Source organism: Cataglyphis hispanica, chromosome 3 (genome assembly GCF_021464435.1).
Source record: "Cataglyphis hispanica isolate Lineage 1 chromosome 3, ULB_Chis1_1.0, whole genome shotgun sequence".
Lineage (NCBI taxonomy): Eukaryota > Metazoa > Arthropoda > Insecta > Hymenoptera > Formicidae > Cataglyphis > Cataglyphis hispanica.
Window position 1 is genome coordinate 6,285,624 of NC_065956.1, and position 21,686 is coordinate 6,307,309.

The 21,686-nt window shown below is 36.5% G+C and overlaps 3 protein-coding genes across 5 annotated transcripts; 1 reads left to right on the top strand and 2 right to left on the bottom strand.

Moving 5' to 3' along the window:
* Positions 1-3,249: 3,249 nt before the first annotated feature.
* Positions 3,250-6,797, bottom strand: LOC126848159 (vasorin-like). Of its 3 annotated transcripts, none has more exons than XM_050588812.1 (5): positions 6,573-6,797; positions 5,879-6,093; positions 5,164-5,523; positions 4,443-5,044; positions 3,250-4,019 (listed from the first exon to the last, which is right to left on the bottom strand). In XM_050588812.1, the coding sequence occupies exons 2-5, from the start codon at positions 5,942-5,944 to the stop codon at positions 3,725-3,727; spliced, it is 1,323 nt and encodes a 440-aa protein (XP_050444769.1). In that variant the 5' UTR covers positions 5,945-6,093; positions 6,573-6,797; the 3' UTR covers positions 3,250-3,724. The 3 variants fall into 3 exon arrangements, with proteins under 3 accessions (XP_050444769.1, XP_050444768.1, XP_050444770.1); XM_050588811.1 differs by having other exon boundaries at positions 5,879-6,096; XM_050588813.1 differs by lacking the exon at positions 6,573-6,797 and adding an exon at positions 6,191-6,556 and having other exon boundaries at positions 5,879-6,096.
* Positions 6,798-7,294: 497 nt separating this feature from the next.
* Positions 7,295-11,068, bottom strand: LOC126848144 (protein C12orf4 homolog). Its single transcript, XM_050588776.1, has 10 exons — positions 10,742-11,068; positions 9,436-9,944; positions 9,019-9,240; positions 8,713-8,916; positions 8,491-8,606; positions 8,265-8,401; positions 8,071-8,191; positions 7,862-7,980; positions 7,648-7,773; positions 7,295-7,564 (listed from the first exon to the last, which is right to left on the bottom strand). The coding sequence occupies exons 1-10, from the start codon at positions 10,766-10,768 to the stop codon at positions 7,451-7,453; spliced, it is 1,695 nt and encodes a 564-aa protein (XP_050444733.1). The 5' UTR covers positions 10,769-11,068; the 3' UTR covers positions 7,295-7,450.
* Positions 11,069-11,312: 244 nt separating this feature from the next.
* Positions 11,313-13,312, top strand: LOC126848167 (SUMO-activating enzyme subunit 1). The gene is made up of 6 exons (XM_050588825.1): positions 11,313-11,528; positions 11,787-11,958; positions 12,048-12,304; positions 12,389-12,570; positions 12,649-12,781; positions 12,873-13,312. The coding sequence occupies exons 1-6, from the start codon at positions 11,431-11,433 to the stop codon at positions 13,033-13,035; spliced, it is 1,005 nt and encodes a 334-aa protein (XP_050444782.1). The 5' UTR covers positions 11,313-11,430; the 3' UTR covers positions 13,036-13,312.
* Positions 13,313-21,686: the final 8,374 nt, after the last annotated feature.

Sequence of the window (21,686 nt, forward strand, 5' to 3'; positions counted from 1 at the left end):
TAATATAAGTTCATCGCGGGCGCGCTGATGCGTACGTAATCCCGTGGTGCTTACCGATAGCATCACCAGGGTTTTATTTTCATTATTCATTTGTTCGGCCTCTCTCCCCATAGACACAGGCTCGGAAAGCTTACACGTATAACCCCATGTTTCTACGTCGGTTTAATCAGATAAAACCCCACTGGCGAAAATCGCTCCGCGGCATGCGGCTGTTTTCGGTCGATGCGAAACGCGCGTTTGGATGCACGTCTGTAAGTGCAGTATGGTTTAACGAGGACAGATGTCTGTCAGCATATATGCAATATAATATTGTAAGACCCTGTGTCACCTGTATATTAAAGTTGCTGAAGAGGCTCGAAGTTAGTTCGCGAATGATGCGTTTTATGAATGGAGCAATATTCTCATTAAAATATAATGTTATCAAAGTTATCTCGCGTGTGTTTGCCACATCATAATATCTGTTATTATTAAATGTGCGAAATAGAGCTCTTTCTCTCTCTCTCTTTCTCTAGTGACTGATAATTATTCGTTGATTACGTTAATTGAATCAGTGTGATATTTGAGCGTGTGACGTATATTATGCGGCGACTTGAAAGCAACAATATTGTATATCATGCTATATATAACGCGTGCGAAAGTTACCTGTTTGCGAATGCGTTCACCGTGTGTTTTTCCGCGTATATACGTCCGCGGGATTTCATCAAATTCTTTAATTACCAAGTGAAGGATGATGCACGAAGCGTGAGAGTCGCTGCCGGAAGGGTGGGAGAGAAGAAGAGAGGAGAAATACGAGGAACGTAATTAAGGGATTAGCTTAGTTAATACAGACGCTGGCTTAACGAATCGTAATGTAGAGGGTTGTTATAAAAATATGTTTCGCCGAGCGCTAAGTCAGCTGTGCGCTTGATTAACAAAGTGCGCGCCTCGGGAAATTTTTCTGTCGTTTAGAAGAATATGTATATGCACGTTCACATGTGTAAAAAGCAAAGGAAAAATTAAATCTAACTGTTCACGTGTTCCTACTTCGCAAAAGAAATTATCTAACTTATTCAGATACATGGAATGTCTTTGATTAATTAATTAAGAATCAACACTTAAATTATATATAAAGAGTGCAGTAAATTTTAATGAATTTTATTAGAATAAGTGTATTTTTCAGTATCTATTATATTTCAGTATCAAATATTATCGCATTAATTTATCACAATTTATAATTTACTCAAGACACTTATCCCTCTCGAGTTGCGAAGCACAAGGATATTGTTTGTCCCAAGGTGTCGATATATATCGCCTCGTTCGGCTAAATACTTGGGAGCAAGTATCTCGACCGTCATCGGGTACGGGCAATATCGCCCACGCTGTTTTTCCAACAAAACGCCGGAGCGAGGCGTCTTACGGTATATAGGATCTTCTCTTCACGGTCCGAAACACGATATTCCACGACACGGCTCGCCCCCACGTGTTTCGCCGTTTGACCGTTAAAATTCGCCTCCGCACGCTCTCGCGATATCTCGTGCTGGTAGGCGGTGTATTATTTTTCCACTGGCTCTCGCCAAATTGGCTCGCACGAAATCTCGAATTACGGATACTCGACACCGCCGCGCGAGGAGGGTAGAGCCTCTATCGCTCACCTCCTCCTCCTCCTCTCTCTTTTTCTCTTGCCGCCAAAACCTCCCCTTCAACCCCTGTGTTCCCTCACCGGCACGATGGAAAAAAATATTCCGCAATGTTCAATCGCTTTATCCGTACGCCGGATGGAAAACATGTGGAATTCTCGTTGATTCAAATTGATGTTCCATGTAAGGGATATGTGATACGCAGAGCAGCGAATATTTTCATTGTTATGTAATGAAAATTAAATTAAATTCGAATCGTACGACTTTTCAGATAAATTGATCTAAGAATAATGTATGATGTGTGTAGGTCCCACATATAAATAAAAATCAGATAAAATTAAAAAATTTTTACATGGAAATTTTGACATAGTTTTACGTGTTGCTTTTTAAAATAATATATATACGAAAACCTATTATAATATAACATAGTGAGTTGAGGTTTTGCCAAGCACTTTCGTAAAATTTTTAAAGAATATGAACAAAAAAAACATCTAATCACTAGATTAACAAGAGATGAAATGGCGTCGAAATTTACCGCACCCTGACGGGTTAATCGTGGTATATGGAAAAAAAGGCGTGTAGAGTTAAAGAGGACAATTGCACATTTATGCCGGGCGTACCTTCACACGTAAAGAGTTATTGTAATCGCGGGCTTCCGTTCCCGGCACACCGCGGCGCATCTTCTTCAATGATTTTTTGCGCTCCTCTCTTCTGCATGTTGTGACTCCCCGGGCATGCTTGTCCATGGGGGCCTCTCTTTCTGCTCGGGCGTAACCCAATATAGGCCTCCCATAGGAAGATCATACCTCGATACAATGGCTGATCGCTACATCGCACGCGATCACGGTGCACGTCACGTAAACTGACGATCTTCATAGCACCATTTGCTGGCTCATCGTATAACACGCCAATATATTGCGCCCCTTCCTAGAATGGAGCGCGTAACGTCCTGCACCTTAACGTTTCATCAACGATCGAAGTATCGTGCATACCAATATCTGATATTGGATCGATCACGATGTTTATTGAGATTTAAGTCGTTATGTTGAAAAATATAAAAATATAAACTAAAAAGAAATTAATCATTAAAAAAAAATTTTTTGATAGTTTTCCAATGTGCATTATAATGTGTAAGTCGTAAAACTGTAACGAGTTTACAAAGGATAATTTTCTTTTTATATTTTGCATCAAGCCGTTAAAAAATCTTTGATTCGATCATTAATTTCTTTTTCGAAGTAGGAACACGTAAACAGTACTTGAAAGAAGTATCTTTTATTCTATTCTAAAGTATGTAATGTCTCAGAATAAAGCTCATATTCAAGGTTGACTTCGATTCTAAAGAAACTGTATAGAGAGCTTCTTCTTTCGCTCATCGTTCGGAAGAGGTTCAACCGGAGACTGAACTCTTTGCGGCGGAATCTCGTAGAACTTCAATTAGTTATGCGTTCTCAAGATGCCACGCACGATAATTCGTGCGTTCAGCTACGCGTTGCCACGTTGTTACGCGGAAGAGGATCTTGCCGTCATTCAGGGCAAATGAGCCATTGCGTTCTTTGTATCCGCTTTTCTTTTGTGCCGCGGCAACGGGCGCGCCGCGTGGAACAAAGGTAAAGGGTTTTTTAAAACATGCCGATTCTTACCGACAGAAAAAAAAGACGTTTTATTCGACCGCAGAAGAGTTTCGCATTATTATCGAACATTGGGAATACCCTATGAATACTCCAATCCGTGGCACATGGTCTTTCGAATTTACAGAGCGTGGCATAAGAGACTTTTCTAGTGTTTGCTACAATATATATTTGATTGTGTAGTAATTTGTTATTTAATGATATAATCCTGGAATTAATCTTAATCAGGCGGGCGAAAATTTTAATATCTTGCAAATAGTAATTTTTAGATTGCTATTTGCAAGATATTTAGCTATCTATATACATCAACGTCTGTTCTTATTGACATTTTACGTTATGTTGTCATTAACAATGCTACATTATATTATTCAAAGTAAATATTGTGACAAAATTTTTCCAAAAAATCGATAAAATGTTTACGATGAAGCCGAATAATTGTCCGTATATTCTTGTGTATTCTTTCTCTTAAATTTGTCTGCTTCATTCTTCGTTGCGTTCGTGTGCCTCGGATACAGCCAATATTCGGACCAGATCATTGTTCGATTCAACGACGTTCTTGTACGTGACAGTATCCCCGTTCCTTCCCTTAAAGCTCCAGTGACTTATTGGTCGTTTGAGGAAGACTAAAATCGTGGCGATGATTAGTGAAACAATTACTAGCGAGAGACATGTCCACAGGATCGGATAAAGAATTGACGAGTCGTATTCGCATTCCAGCTCGTAGTTTGGTATTTCAGCAAGTAGTTTGCCATGATGTTGATCCGGTGCGTAGCATCTGTTGTACATATAACAGATATTTGTATTTTTGTTATTTTTAATGATTTAATATGCTATAAAATAAAGTTAGATTATAATGACGGTTATATCTATATCTGAATATAAAACTTTAATTGGCTTAAGCTTATTATTTTAGTAAAATATTTTCATGAAAAGAACTTTAATTCATAGAATTCTCGAGACATCTAAAGGCAAGGAGATGAAGCTGCATGTAATGGCAAGATTCAAATATTATTATCATTTTATTTCACAATATATTACTCTAGATAGAAATTTGTGTGTAATAAGTAATAAAAATATTTTAAATAATTCAAATGAGAGAAAGCGAAATAAAATGATGACACAATAAAATCTTCGTAATTTACTCTACTTTTAATCGATACTGTACCAACTGAGAATAACATCGTTCTCTGTCGCTCACCTGATATCTTGACTGAGATTTCTGCTCGAATTTAACAGACTGATCCATTCTAATTTACAGTCGCATCTCCAGGGATTGTTCTCCAGTTCGACGACCGGTGTTCGTTTCAGCAATGCACGCAGCTCGATACCCAGGGTTTCAAGGCTACATTCTTTTATCGAGAGACGCTGTAACCGAGGTAGCACAACACCAAATTGCGGCCAAAGACTAAGCCGAATTAATCGTCTGCAACCGATCATTGATAATATCTCCAGACTAGTGAGGTTTTCGAGTTCATTCAGGACGAATGATGTTAAGTTCGACATGTAATTTAGCTTCAGTTCTCGTAACTGTGGTAGATACAATTTTTCAAGATTTATCACTTGCGTGCCGGATAAATCCAGCTCCTGCAAATTTTTCGGCAATAGAGGTATCGTGTCGATTGGGTTCCAGGATAGATCGAGGGTTGACAGCTCCGTCAAGGTCTTGAAGAAGACGGATGAGAAGTAGGGTGCGGATATATTCTTCAGATCAAGATGCTTCAGTGCCGTTAAGTTCCAAAATGCGCTTTCATGTATCCCATCTCTTATAGGATTATGGGATAGAGATAGATATTCGAGATCCTAAAAAAAAGTTTAATCGGTTGCGTTTTGTTAAGATCACGAACTTTGAAAACTTTTAGTACAATTTTTACGAAAAGTACCCGTAAAAGGAAAATTGCTTTCATTAAATGTATTATTACCGTTAAATATTGTAGCATGGTTTCATTGACGACAGTGAGTTTGTTGAAAGAGAGATCTAATATCTTCAACTTTGGTATCCGATCATTGAGAGCATTGTCATCGATATACTCCAATTTATTGTGGCTCACATTTAACACTTGCAGATTATATTCGTCTTTGCATAGGAAAAAGAATCGCTGAAGATGATTCTGGGACAAATCCAGCGTTCTAAGACTATTTAAATTAGTGGAGCAATCTAGAAAACTGTCAAACTCATTTCCTTTCAAAATAAGGTCTGTCACTCCTTCTAGATTATTATACTGCGATTGCATTTTCACAAAAAAGATTTCTTTTTTTAATTTATGAAATGACAAGTCGACCTGCAACGCAAACAGTTTATTAAGCAATTTTAACTCATTCACAAAACGATCTCCGATTGTTACTGGAACACATATACGATCAAATAAGATTCAACAATATTGAAACCGACGTAAAGTTTACATATTTTCTATTAGAAATAGAAAAAGAGAATGTCTAGCACGCACAGAATATAAATTTAGAGTATGAATTTATAGAAACATAATTTACATCGCGAATGGCGATTTCTCCCGCAAGAAAGCGCAAAATTTAAGAAAGCGATAAACGCGACCGGAAGATGATATTCGCGATACAAGCGGGGAGTATGTCACCGAGTGTTCCGTCGAAAAAATAATAAACATCGCGGAAAAAACCCACCACCGTTGTCGCCGAGATGAATGAAACGGCGATGGCCAAAAACATGAGCGATCCGAGCCACATCATGCCAGGTGGTATCTGATTAGTCGATACTTTTTTTTGGAGCGATCCGATTTCTCGATGCACCCGACCGCACCACCGGGACCACCTAGCTTGAACTATGCTTCTTACACCGCGATTCGATGGAATGGCAACGAATTCATCCGCGACACTCTCTGCTGAAGATTGCAATGTCGAATTAAGAGGGGGATAAAAGAGTCAATTGTATATTATAACGCACTCCACGCTTCGATCGGCAATATAATTGCATACCCGTTATCTTATAGTGAAATCACATTTGTCGCCTTATCTTTCTAAAATCTTCCTCCAATGGACCAGTGTAATCTCATTGATAAACAAAATTGTTTCGTTATATTAACAACGCGATCACTGTTTTTTGCTTCGTATTTGTATATGAATTAATAATTAATTCCTTCGTGTTATTGAATAATTTAGTTAATAAAAATGTTTAACTGCTTGTATATTTTATCTCTTACGATGAAGCTCGATAAATCTTGGTAAAAAATCTCGACTGCACGATCGATTACGCATCGAAAGCAAATATTTTTTAACAGAACGACTTCGCGCGTCAGCGCCGAGCGTTAAATTTAATTTGTCCTCGGTCAGAAGTTCAAATTCATCGAGGCTAACGTACCGCTTTCAGATAAATTGGCGATTACGAAGCGATGCCGCGCACGTAAATCCACCGATTTGCGGCAGCTGGTCGGCGATTGTCTCTCTCTCTCTCTGCTACACTTAATCGCATATATTTTTTCAATTAAACATCATTGGAACGGTATCTCCGAGTTTGCGAAATTTATGAGTCGTTAGAAGAGAGTCGCGGAGAGATGAGTTAATGTTGCATCTCGCGATGAGACTCGCGCCCGAAATGCTGTTAACATATCTTCTCTGCTACGAAAATAAAAATATGGTTAAAAGCGATAAACCTCGCTCTCTGTGTCTCGCGTCTAACGGCGATAATGCTGCTCATATTCGTTTTGTCATTCGATTATTTTTATTGAAATTATTTAACAAATTCTGCGATCCTCTCTTTTTAAATGCATATATTTATATAAATATATTAAATTTTTTATATTCAACAAATTTTGCAGATAGAGACAAATAATTATGTAATTATTAAATAATTTTTAATAGTTTAATATAATTCTGTGAGAAATCAATATTAGATAAAGAAATAGAATACAAAAAAATGAAGTTAATATTTTACTAATTCCATTAAAAGATAATATAAGAGCAATAAAATATACATTGCTTTTGATATATCGAATATGAATTCCGAAATATTTGATGAAAAACTTGGCATTGCGGGTTGATTCGGCGGACAATTAATTGTGTGAAAGTAGTATAAACAAAAAACTCATTAAAAGATATTTATTCACATTCGTATCTTTTTCGCGGCTGCAATGAATAATTGCGATTGCATATGAGCGATGATATATATATATAATAATAAACATTGCAATATTTCCTATGCGAGCGTGTATGCGCAACGATAACAGAGGCAAGAATCATTTACTTTTTCGGGGTTTGTGGGGTGCTGGTGGCCTTAAAAACCAGCGGATTTGATACTCGAAATATGCTGGGCAGCATTGTAGCTAATGTTCCGAACACCTCCTCCGACATTCCCTGCAAGCAATAAATAACAACGGTATCGGCATGTTTACATTTTTTTTAACCTTGACAGATTACTCTTATCGCTCCGAGCATACTTTTGGCACGAGAAACTGGAGATTCTTTAGCTCGGCTCCACCCCAAGACGCCATTTCGATCATGAAACCTTTCACGCACTTGAAGACTAGCTCTGCTCGCTTCGTGCACCAGGCGACCGTCATATCCTATGCCCGTCATATCGATGCAGATCAATTACATTTTCACCTAATTATCTAAGAATTATTTGCTTGAGTTATCAGTGCGATATATTACCTCTGACATTTCGTGGACAAGTAGCACGGGTATTGTTAGTGTCGTCACATCGTTGCAACACGCAGTCTTCAAAATGTTTCTCAGTCCCAGAATAGCGGGATGCCTTGAATTGATATCACCTAATAAAATTAAGCGCATATAAATCATATATCAAGTATATAAATCGCATTTAAAACGAAAAATTTATGATTGTAAATACGATCATTTACCAGATCTTAAAGAGTCATTCACCACCATATGAAATACTACGTGAACTTGTGCTAAATTGGAATGTCTCGTGATAAAAACATCGCCCGTTTGCAAGCTTTTACTCGTCGTGGATTTTTTCGTCTATACGATATATATAATTATATATATGTAACAACTATCAATTTCAAGTCAAATTTTTAACAATGTCACCTACATGAGGATCACTTCCTTCTCTGTAATGCGCTTGTCTCCAGGCTACGGCATCTTTCACGTCTTCCTTAATTTTTTCCAACTGCTCATCGATCGGCGGGAAATGAAATTCTGTCGTTAACTGACATATCGAGCATAATTCTGCAATAATAGTATTTTAACATGTTATTGACGCCGTAAAAAAATTTTTAGGACTGCTGATGAACGATTTATTACATTCTAAAATATACCTTTCGTTATTCCGGAATAACTGCCTAAATGATTATCACTTAAAAGAACTAATCCGCACAAATCGTTCGAATATAATCCTAAAGCTGTTTGCAATCTTTGCGGCGTTGGATCCATCCTAAGTTTAATATATTTTCTATTATAACTGTCTGACACAGAGAGGAAGAAGACATTCACTTGGTATATTGCATATTAATGATTAAGACAAAATTATTACAAGATACCCAGATTCGCTATTTTTCGTGCGACAAAAGTCTAGCACATCTCCGGTCAATATACGTATGTTATGCATTTGTTTCATCTGCGATCCCAAATGTATCGTAAAGCTTTCTTCCAATAGAGGATAATCGGTCGTATGTTTTTCTTCACTATGCACGAATTTGTCTAAAGCCGGACGTAATGGTGGCAATGGTATCATAGGCGAACCACTGTTAAAAAAAATGTAAAATACATAAATTGTTTTACTCTAATATGATTTTTTAAGTCTTATTACATTGATTAAAATCAAAATGCGCAAAAGAATAACATACACCGGTGTGGGTATCATACTAGTTTGTTGTTCCTCGAGCATCCTCATGATCCAATTTCGATACTGTCGCCGTTGATCTAATCTTAAAGCATCGACTCTAGATCCCCAGTAACCTTGTAATAAGCTCTGCTCCTCAAAATGTCTACCTGCCATATCGTTTATTGATTTTTCGGTGGATCCTGCCTCGAGAGCCTCGACAGCAATGCGCATTTCGTCGGTCTGTCTGGAATTTATAAAGAAATTCTTTTTTACACGAAAAATTATTTTTTCCTTTTTTCAATTATTTCTTATTAAGATTCTATAAGCCATAAATAATTTTTATTTCTTACTTTTCATATTTTTTTAAGAATATACATTTAACACAAATATACATTAAAAAAAATGAGAAATATAGACAGAAACTGTAACTTTTACCAACTTTTGTGTGAGATGCTCATAGTCAGTATTTCTCATTTGAATTACTTCAGTGACATCCCGTCCAAATTTGTGCTCTGCTTGCAAAATTGGTTCTAAAGATGGAGAATGTACTAATCTGTGATAAGCTGCTGCAAATAATTCCTCATCTGTGGTTCCAATAGGATCAGAGTATTCTACTGTCTTCTGTTTGTATACCTTCTCCCAATTTTTAATTATGTCTTCTAAATCCAAACTGCCTGTTTTAGCAGCTTCGATAAGTTTTTCTGACTTATCATCATAAAACTGCAGCGTAAACTCTTTGATACTACGTTGTAGAGCTTCTAATAAGTCTGATTCTACATAACATGGTAGCTTGAACGATGACATTATACGATGCATCAATTCTCTTATGGATCCATGATATGGTATTTTTATTGGAACTTCCAATGTATATTCTTGATTTGTAGTGCATGTTGGAAATTTGTAGATAAATGTCTTTTCAATGTGCTCCTCTTCCACTTTATTCATTATCTTTAATGATATTTATTTTTCATGTGAATTTTATAAAAGGTAGATATATAAACAAGAAATAATATTTTCTGAATAGTATAAATTTAAGAATACTAGAGAAATAGTAGACATTTTCTAAATAGTACATATTTAAAATAATTATATGAAGCAATTAATAGCTGATTAGAATGATGTATTTCATGTAATTAACTTTTATCAGCATGTAGGCAGACATTATGAGATTTAAAATGATTTAAACACTTATGCCATCAAGGTCAGCTTTCGCAACATTCGGGTTAAAGGGGCAAAGATAATTCTTAGTACATAGTAAGTTTGATTACGTTTGTTGTCTATATTTTTCAACGATAACAGTCGATATTTACGGCTATATGATAATTAATATACAATTTTAATTAGTTACAGATTTGAGTATATAATATAATAAATAATATAGAAAATGCCATATTTATATTAAATAAATACGTGTTATACATACAATATTTATTGTATGAGATAGATTGTAAAATATCAACAAAAAAAAGCATTCAATATTTTTACAATTTAAAAATAATGCAACAATTGTGAATGATCCAACTTTTATTTCAATTTTAGTCCAAATATATATATTCTTGAAATTCAAAATAAATTTTCAAATAATTTAAATAATATATTTTTTGAAGAAAATATTTTGTTGATCTCCTGCCTTATCAATTCACGGGGGCGCTAGTATAGCTTCTTTAAATGTCACAATACTGAAGGCATAGTAAATAAACTCTTGCCTTTTGCTCGAGACTAGTGAATCCTATTGTAGTACTCACATTCATTGTTTCATTAATATGCGTCATTCGATTGTTGATATATAATATATGTCGATTGATCGAACTGTGTCAACTTGTAATTAACGCATATAACCTCTGTCTCCGCGCATGTTTTTTTGGATTATTATTAGAGGATAAAAATTTGATGCATTTGACATAAACACAGAGATGCGATACTTTTCGCGTTTTGTTATATTTATCAAAATTTGAGGATACACTCTATGGAAAATCGCATATACTGACAGTATTTAAGTCATTCGTATACGTATACTCTCGTTATATGACGTACTGTCAATAAAATACACATATACATACGCACCATGTAAACTTACATGAAAACTACGTGACAATCAATGATTGCGTTCGGAAAATACATATATACGGTTGTTTATATACTTTTGAAAAAGAGACGTGATTGGTAGTTCTAGAAGTATATACCAACTACAGATGTTCAATTGAATTTTCCAAACACAGCCAGTTATCTGTCACTGTGTTTCCAACCTAACATTTATTCATTCTATGACGTAGGTGCGCGCCTGTAGAATGCGACAGCATCTGGAACTAAATGTCAATGTATGCGTGAAATACGTGTGAGTTACGACGCCATATTAGTTGATTATAGAAAAGTTCTATAACACGTTTTTGGCGGTAAAAAGAGAGTTTCATAGCGATAAATAAACATTTTCACGATGGTGGATCAGAATAAGTTGGCGGAAGAATTAACGGATCACGAAGCCGAATTGTACGACAGACAATTACGTCTGTGGGGTTTAGAATCACAGAAACGGTAAGTTTTACTATCATATTCTGATTGATACCTACTTGTTATACCGGCATTTTGTGAAATTGCGAATTAAGAATATAATACACATTATACACATGTCAAAGATCTTTAAAATGGATGAAATACATTTTTTGATTGTCGATTATGTTTTCTAACGAATAAGTAAAATATTTTAGAGTATAGCGCGCTCTTGTACGTCTTAGCATTTCAGTTAGGATATCATTATTTTTTCTTAAATGTTTTTCAATATTTTTTTTAAAGATTGCGGGCTGCGAAAGTTCTTTTGATAGGACTGGATGGTTTTGGCGCAGAGATCGCTAAAAACATTATTCTAGCAGGAGTCAACACTGTTACATTTTTAGATCACAGAAATGTAACGGAATTAGATAGATGTTCACAGTTTTTTATACCAAAAGAAGATATCGGAAAAAATGTAAACATTAAATAGTAACATATATATATATATATATACAACATTCTGCAATGCAAATAATTGCTTATTAAAATAGTTGTATATTTTAGAAAGCTGAAGCTTCATTATCAAGAGCACAAAATTTAAATTCTATGGTTAATGTTAATGCAGACTCAGATAAAGTTGATGATAAACCTGATGAATATTTCGGACAATTTAATGTGGTATGTGCTACACATTGTACCATCACGCAGCTAAAAAGAATTAACCGAGCTTGCAGAAAACAGAAAGTCAAATTTTTTGCTGGAGATGTATGGGGAGCACTTGGATATGTATTTATAGATTTACAAGAACATGAATATGGAGAGTATGGATCTTTATATTTATAAACTTGATGTTTGATATAATAAGATCTTAATCTCTTAATTTGAACAAATGGAAAATTTTTCAGAGATGTTACAAAACAAAAAAAAGTTAAAATACCAGAAGGTGGTGAACCTGAGGGAAAAGAAAAGATTGAAACTATAATAGTTAATGAAAAGCGTACTGATACATTTGTACCTTTTGAATTTATCCTAAATGTTCCAAAATCATCTTTAGTTAGAGAGGAAGAGATTTATTACATGATGTTAAGTATGTTTTAAAGTGAAAAAGTTTTTATTTAGTAAGTATTTTAAATAATAATACTAATTATTTTTTTTTCTTTTTTAGTATTATTCAATTATCGTGAAAAGTATGGAGAAGATCCGTTGCCTAGTGAAAGAGGTTGTGAAAATCTGAAGAATGAAGCTTCTGCAATTATTAAAAAATATGAATTGGAGGACAAAATAGATCATTTAGTAGAGTATGTATATGATGTAGAATTTGGTACACATACATTACTCATTTAAAAAATTAATTTATTATTATGACGTGATATATTTTTGTAATCACAGGAGTGATCTATATGCACAACTCAGTCCAGTTTGTTCTATTGTTGGTGGTGTCATGGCTCAAGAAATAATCAAGGCAGCATCGCTGAAACATGCTCCACTCAACAACTTGTTTACATTTAATCCAGTTACATCATGCGGAGTTATTTTGAAATTGGGCTATTAATCCAAGGTGGAGTGCACATTTATCAATACTGTGATATATTAAATATTACATTTTTTTTACCTTTCCTTCATCCTTTCTACACATGAACAACAGTTGTGTTACACATTGGAAAACTTGTCACAGAAAGGAAAATAAATTATATTATTATATAACTTTATTTGGAAAATAAAATTTTATATATATACATATATATATACGTACACAAATATATATATGTATATACCATATAATACATATATATGATACACAATTATAAATTTAACATACACAGTTATATTTATTATTTATTACATACGTTTATTTTATATACAATATATTTTTTGTATGAATATAGAAAAAGTGCATTTTTCGCGCGTATGATTCACTATCGAAACTTCCGGCAAAGCAATTTCAAACTCGCTTTGTGGATCTTTTATCGTGCGCTTTCGAGTGGAAAACGCGTCGCGAAACGTAAAACGGGGATTGAAAAATTGAAAGGGGAGCCGATTAGGGTTTGCCTCGTTGTACTTTATCGGTTTACCAATATTATTTTCAAGGGAACGCACTTCGCGCATTTACATTCCATTTTGCAGAAAATTTATCGCAGTATAATTCGACATATAGATTAAATATATATACATTCATATACTAAAAAGCTTTATTGTGTAATGACATCGATATAATAATTTGACATTCTTTAGAATTAATATTTTTTTTATCAAAATATTCTAATCAATATTTCTTTAATATACCTCTTTCATCTGGCAAAGTATGTGTAACCACGTGTGCTACTTTACATGCATATACACAGGGGCAAGTGATTGATTCGATCTTCAACCCGGAATTATGATGTATCGTCTTTTCCCATGTACACAATGTCATTGCACACCGAGCTTTATCGCAATATGTAAATACATGGGGTAAACATGTAAACTCGCTTTTATCTCGTCGCAGGTATACATGACGTGTTTCTTAACGATGCGGCCACGTGCTTTTACGGCTGTCGAATTATCTCGTACAATGCTTTATTTCGTGCTCGTTGGAAAACCATTAGTCGGCGCGACGTAAACGCTTTTCTAATTTGACATTTTGTTAGTATATCTCTAGACGGTAGACTGTATGTATAGAGGGTAATGGTAGTTCGTGACGGATCTCGCCGTCACGTTTCGACAAGCGCGACGAATCGCATCGACTGACGATTCATATAAATTTAATAGCATGATGTCGTTTGAGTTTTCTGCGATCACCACATCGAATTTATTTCGTTCCAAGTATTTTAGATAGATTCTTTAATTTGTCATTAACGCTTCTTCACGCGGATTACTTAAAATGAAATTATACAGAGAATGATTAATTACAGTTCACGATTTCTTATGAAATATCTAATTTGCACGTGGTAAAAATATACATACATAATACATTGTGTATCTGCGCTTATTCAAATTTATTTATTACGGCTTTAACAATAATACGCGTCTTCCAATCGAAAACATTTATTCGACACGTATTATATGCGCAAGTTCTATGCAAAATAATTTATTATAATTATTATGTATAGACTTCTTCGTTGAAAAATATGCGAAAAATAAAGCGCCTTCGCGACTTTATGCGATCGCGTGATTATTATCCGGCCCTAAGTGGAGTAAGAGACGTACTGGTACTTCCCGTGACTCATGCAAGGAATTCACTGAGGCTACCGTCGCTATTATATGTACATGTTCCGCTGCAGAGAATCGATATGACACGTACACTCTTAGGAATGTTAGTTTCCCATAGCACGATTTACATTACACTTTCAAGATATCTTTTACATGTGTAAATCATATTGGTGATGGCACATATCAAAGAGAAAGAGGGAGGAAATGATTATTATTTGCGTGATCAATTCTTTTTTGTACCATAAATTTGAAGATATATTTTTTTGAGAAATATTTTTCCAAATCCATTTCACGCGATTCTAAAAATGCCGAGAATGTGATTTGATTACGTTAATTTTATTAAAAGTTTGAAATATGATAGATGTCATCCTGTGCTGTCAAATCCTCCGCGCAAGGGCGGAAAGGGCATGCCATTTGTATTCATTAATTTATAGCGCGACAAAAATTATTATTAAAATATCTCTCTGAGTGTATTTATTGACATACACGCGTAGTCTTCACGCGTGACCTTCTCAAAAAATGTCTTAAGACAAACAAGACTAGTCGATAGTTAAATACCGAAACATCGCGGATGTTAACGCAGATCTGTAATGTCTGTATGTTTAGCATTATTATATTGATCGGAGCTTACGCGCGATATCATTTTCTCAATATATGGCATTAAGTCGTGTGTGTGTGATGCAATTTTTTTTTCCGCAATGAGATTCCGCGAATCGCGAAAAAACGTCATCGTGGCAAAAATTGTGTACGTGCGGCAACTGCTTACGGCTTCTTTCGCCGATAGCGGTTAATATTTATACCGTGCCGTAACATATTTTCCGCTTATCAGTGTCTTATTGTCGGCGCCGTGTGCTGCGGTTTCTTTATTAACCTTGCTTGTACGTGGTACGCCACCGCTATCGCTTTAAAACAAAAAAGGGAAATAGAGACTATGCAATCTGATAGCGTTAAGAGGAAATATTTGGAGGCAAAGTCACGCTCTTATAGAGAATTCAATTAAAGAATGAATGATTTTCTCCTGATAAAAAAATCGCTAATATACATAAATTTCAATAATTAATTCTAGACTGTCATAAAATATATATATATATATATATATATATATATATATATATATATACATTTTCTTTTTTTCTTTTTTATTAAAAAGTTCAATTAAATTTAAAATTAAATAACTATCAATTGCGTATAATTTGAAATTTCTTAAATATCTTTCTTGACAAATTTCTTTTTCCTACGTTTTATTGTAAAAAATATAACATTTTAAAATTTCTTATATTAACGATTATGTATATTGCATTATTATAATAATGTCGACAGAGAGAGATAGAATTATCTTATATTTATGTATCACAGTGCTTTATATTACATGTCGTATCGCTTAACATCGCTCAAAACCACTCTATGCCAATATCAGTCGAAAAAGATGCATAGGTGAAATTTTGCGGATTGCAGGGCGAAAAGCATAAAAAGATTTCATGGCCCGTTTTCTGACCGAGGGACATAATATTTTTCGTGGCCGGACATTCGAGAGACACGTGGACCACTTTTCTCTTTTTCTCTCTTTTTCTCTCTCACTGCTCGCTCGTTGCATTAACAAAATAACGTAATAAAATCTGAGTGCGCTCCAACATCGTCTTTCTTGTCCATCTCCCTCCATCCCGTCTCGCCATAGCTATTCCATCACCACGTGTTTCTTCTTTTTCTAGGTGGATACTCGTAAAATCCGATACATTGTACGCCGAAAGTTATATTCGTCACGGCTGTGTAACCGTTAACCGTCGACGACGGTGGCCAACACGCGATCGACGAAAGGATCGACATCCAGCTCCCGATGCCTGCGATCACTGACAGTGCGACACGTGACGGTGAGTCGTATATTTTTCTTGATTAATTCACGAATGGTTGTCCAAAAAGGTACGCGCATTCGCCACTCCTCTATGATTTATTGAATCCATCTTGCGGGAGTTCGTCTTTAATATTTCAGCATAGACATTTTCGATTACATGGAGAGTTTTTCTCCATGGAACTTAAACTCTTTAGTTGTCAAAATCAGTGCTTTAAAGAATATTTGGGCTTTTAATCGTGTCATTATTTACACTAATTAAATACGCATATAAGCACATTTCTTTATAATGTCAGAAAATAAATATGCGATAAACGTCACATCTCACAGCATCGTGCTGTGGCTATAAAGCTCTTTCACGATAATCAATGTTTTTTCTTCGAGTTCCGCGCTCCATTCGGGAATGAGGCGAAGGGTCGCGACATTAATTTCGCGCGAGCCTTTGCAGCGGCTTTCGCGAGTTTCGGATTTCGAGCACGCCTGAGAAGCGCGATCCGCCACGATATTACCCCGGGAGGCCATCTTACGAGCAGCCATCGGTGCAATTCAGACAGTTTTTAGGGTCAAACGAATAGCTAATGCAAATACGGCTTCTCGCGCCCGGCATTATTTCACCTCCCCCTTCTTCGCAGCCGCGGCCGTTAGTCTGGGCTTCTCGGCGTCGAGGATCTTGCTCCTTCTCTTCCTTCGCTCCTTCTATCCTTTCCTTCGCCTTTGCTGCGAGCATTGCACGAGATCTTAATGCCCTTCGTTATCAATTAAGACACGGTCGTTGCAATTAATTCCGTGGCCGGTCGTCCCGGTCTTGCTGGAAACGGCAGACGGAAACGGCGTCGTCTTACGCGAAGGAATCGTCGTCCTTCGTGAAAGTCGGATACGTCGCGACGTGTACGTGAATGAGATTGCGCGTGTGGCAGAGCGCAATGATCTCCCGGTGTCTCGGAGTGACTCTGAATGCACGCTGATTTGTGCTGGAGATCGGAAACGGATCCGTTCATACAGCTGCAATTAAATTGCGCGATAAATCAAGCACGCTTAATTCGGCAAACTTGCAATTTGACGCTCATTAATGTCGATCGCGCGATTATCCCAAGTTTCGTGTTTCGTAGAATCAATAACAAGGATTAATTAATGTGGAATACAATAAAAGAAATCACTTTCTCCATACTTTTAATTTGCGCTTGATTATTTTATTTGATTTGAGAAATATTTTTGCCGTTCTTGTTGCGACGTGAAAAAAAAAATATAAAAGAGGACGCGCCAGATTAAAATCGAATTAATATTCATGCTCGCGTGTGAAGTCCGTTTGCGGAACCGACGGAAGTGACGGTGATGGAACGACAGAATCTATCTCCCGTTGCCCGGAGAACAAACCTGTAATTTGTCAGAGTAGCGGTCTCTAAGCCCCGGCATTATAATTTGCGTTTATGCAGAGAGCAAACTGGAACCGGCCGAAAAGCAGCGAGAAGACGGGGTGAAGGAGGAAGAGCAGGAGGAGGACGAAGGGATTGAAAGGGAGGGGGGGTCAACAGCCTCGGACACTCTTGACTCGTATGGGAATCGATCGAGACTGGAACATCAGAGAGCCGGCTAAGTATTCATGGCCGACGTGGAGTTTCGGCGACGACCGGCCGGTCGTCGATGAATTCCTCATGAGGGCCATGAATTTAATGGCGAATCAATCGCGAAATTACCGCCGGCGATGAAATTGCCGAGTTGCGTTCTGTCGAATTTCTGCGCGAACTTGTTCCAAGAAACTTTGAGTCAAGTATTTGTCGTCAATTGAGTCAAGGTGGCATTTCGTTATGTTGTATTATACGCGAGAGATCTTTTTGTCTTGCAGACATTTAATTCGTGATGTCATAAGATGCGTGCGACATAATTCGAAAGGGAGGGGCAGGATTTTACTCGTATAATAAAAAAATTTTTGTTTTGATTAAAAAATTTTGTTGTTTTAATCAATAATAAAGATTATTTTGTTTACGCGTGTTTTGTTGAATCGATAAAAAACCCTTTGCTTGAATTTTATACGACAGCGATAATAGCGATAAACTGGTAAATGTTTTGCGCCACTTTATCATCGGCTTTTCGCTTTTTCTCGTCGCATAGTCTTGTTAACTCCTCGCGAACATCGTGAGCAGGATTTCTTCTTGGCAAAAAAACTTGAGAGGTCGCGACCGGGTGGAGAAAACGCGTCCCGTTAAATTACAAAAGAATCGTAGTCGTACGTGCGTTACAATGTTTTCCTTCACATATGCCGAGAGGAAGTGTATCATAAGTTACCGGATAGTCGAGATCTATGGCGGCGGTTCGGTCCATAATTCATGCTTTTGTTCGATTCTGTCGAGCATTATTTTAGGTTACGTCGAGAAATGCTTTCGGGATCGCGGTTTACCGTCCTCCTTCCTTTTTTTTTTTTTTCCTCGATAACCGGGAGAAAAATATGCCGAGTTTCCTGCCGCCTGGCCGAGCTTACCGGGGGTCTAATGCGCGCCACCCTTGTTCGAGTCGATGGTATACGCTGTAGCGTTTGCATTATTCTTTAATACTCGAGACGGGAAAGTAGCATTTATCTATACACATTGTATAGAGATTTGGTAATATGAAATTTATATAGAAAAATGGAAAATGGACAGTTTTTTGTTCTTCCTTTTTCTCCTAATTTTCTTGTAAAATTAACGAATCATATATTTCTTTATTAATGTATCAGTATATATATATAATTACTAAAAATATACTTTAAAGAGCCATAACCGTCGCATAAATTATAAAAAGAAAATAATTTATGTGTTATAGAGAACGAAAGATATTATTTGACAGATTATTTCCTCCTTTATTTATTGTATAATCTCGATTATGGCATGCCAAAGTTTGTAGGAATATTGTCACAATTTTGCCTAATATTCGCGTGCTCGTAAAGTGCTCAAAAAGAAATGTCTGTTATAAATAACCGAAGGGAGCGTTACCCTTTTGGCGGGGCCCGTGCGATTTTAACGATCCCGAGGACGCGTCGCGCTCCTCGAAAATCGTCACCCAAAAGCGCATCCACCTCCGTTCGGGTCCGTATGTCATTCTTCTGTTGTCCGTTTAACAGCAGCGATAAAACATGTCTAGGCTTTCGTAAGCGGCTAAAGCGCGCCCGTTCTCGAGGTGCGCCTATACGAGTCTGCGAGGCGAGTGGCACTTTAAAGTATTTTCGGCAATATAAGGGCTGACTTATGACTTTCGCAATTCCCTCGAAAAATAGAGTGAGAGAGATGGAGAGAGAGAGAGAGAGGGAGCAGGAGAGAGAGAGATACACACGAGATGGTGGCGTCTCGAGCAGGACGACCGGGATATTGCATTGTGCTTTCTTTCGGGACAAATGATTTACCGCGTTTCCCCTTGTATACCGCCGCGAGCTACAGCCTCGCAAAAACACGTAAGGGGTTGCAAGAGTCACCAAAAGCGACGACGATGACGACGATGGGGAAAGAGGGGGGGGGGAAGGGAACGACGGGAGAAAATGGGGAGAGGGGCAACCGAGCCGCGCGATATGGGAGGTATTACATATTTATGGGCTTCTGGTCCCGGCACGGAAGCAAATTTCAGGCAAATCTCGGTCGGAAATAACGTTAGAGCCATTGGGATGTAAGGCCGCGCCGTTTTCAAGCGGGCGAATATCCGCATTCGCCACACCGGAATATTATTTCCCGGGGAAATGGCGCGAGTTTGCGCGTAGTTTTCCTACCACGTTCCACAATCCACTCGGATTTTACGCGGAGCTTATTGCGAGTTAAACGTGAAATATTTTTCTTAGCGGTTGCAATTGGACCATTTGTATTCGCGGTGATTGCCGCATAGAACGGTATACAAATGAAAGTGATTCGTCGGATAGCAAAAATGATTGATCAATTTATTTGTAACGTTTTTTAATATAAATTTAGATGACGCGTTGTATTTTAGAAATATATTTTTTTAATATTACGATAAATATAGTGCATCCATGTTACGTAATAAGTAGTTACGGACGACGCACGTCCGACTGGTGTCGCCAACTTGCAGTTCACGCTTATACTACGTTCCTTGATACATATATATATATATATATATATATATATATATATATATATATATATATGTGCAAAGGATTGCACGCTAAAATTTATTTTACTAAAATTAAGCTATGCCGCATATAGTTTTATTAGTTGATTTAATTTAATTTAAGATAGTAAAAAATTTATTTAATTTTATAACATATATTTTGTATCTTTATTAATTATATTTACATTATATATATACGATAGAATATATTTAAACTTTAATAACAGATATTGTAAGAGATTGATTTAAATTGCATTCTCTCAAATGTAAACAGACATGTCGTTAACATTCGATATTATGAAGATTAATTAGCAAGCAAAACGACACGTTCTACACAAATCAATGAATCGCACATTTATCTAGTTCACCGCTATTAAACATCATTCACATCCCACATTAGCCATAAATACTACATTTTTGTTGAATGCACTTAGGAATAATCGGCCATTGTTAATGGGCATTAGTATTTATGGCGTCATTAATGTGAGATATCGACGAGTGTCTTCGAAAACCGGAAGAATTTAACCTCGATTTCGTGCTGCCCGCCGGGAAAGTAATGCTTCCGATTTGATTCGGTTATATTTTATGCGAGTCCACTATGGGGGTCAAGCAAACGACGACAGGGCCATTGAGATATCGTGTTCGGTGGCCGAGCGAATTATTGAATATTGAACAGGAGGGGGGAGTCACTTCTTCGCGATCACCATCGGAAGGGAAACGGGAAACAATGCTCCACCCAAACTGTGATTTACGTACAAATATCGCTCGGGCATAGCTCAGCGAAGAAATGATCTCTGACGCGATTATTCATGTACATTGTTACATGTATGCAGCGCGTGAAATCTTAATTTATTGAACAGAGAGAAGTAGTTATGAATTTTCACAATATATTATCAGGGTGTCTATTTCCTGGAAAAATACGGAAAATCTGTAATTCTCAGGGATTTTTTTTTGTACTTGGAGAAATCAAGGAATTCTTATGGAATTTAAAAAAAATATATTTTCTTTTTTTTTTATAATTTTGCTTTTATCTTGAAAGCTGTAGACAATCCGTCAATAAGTTGTGAATTAGAAGTTTAAATTAT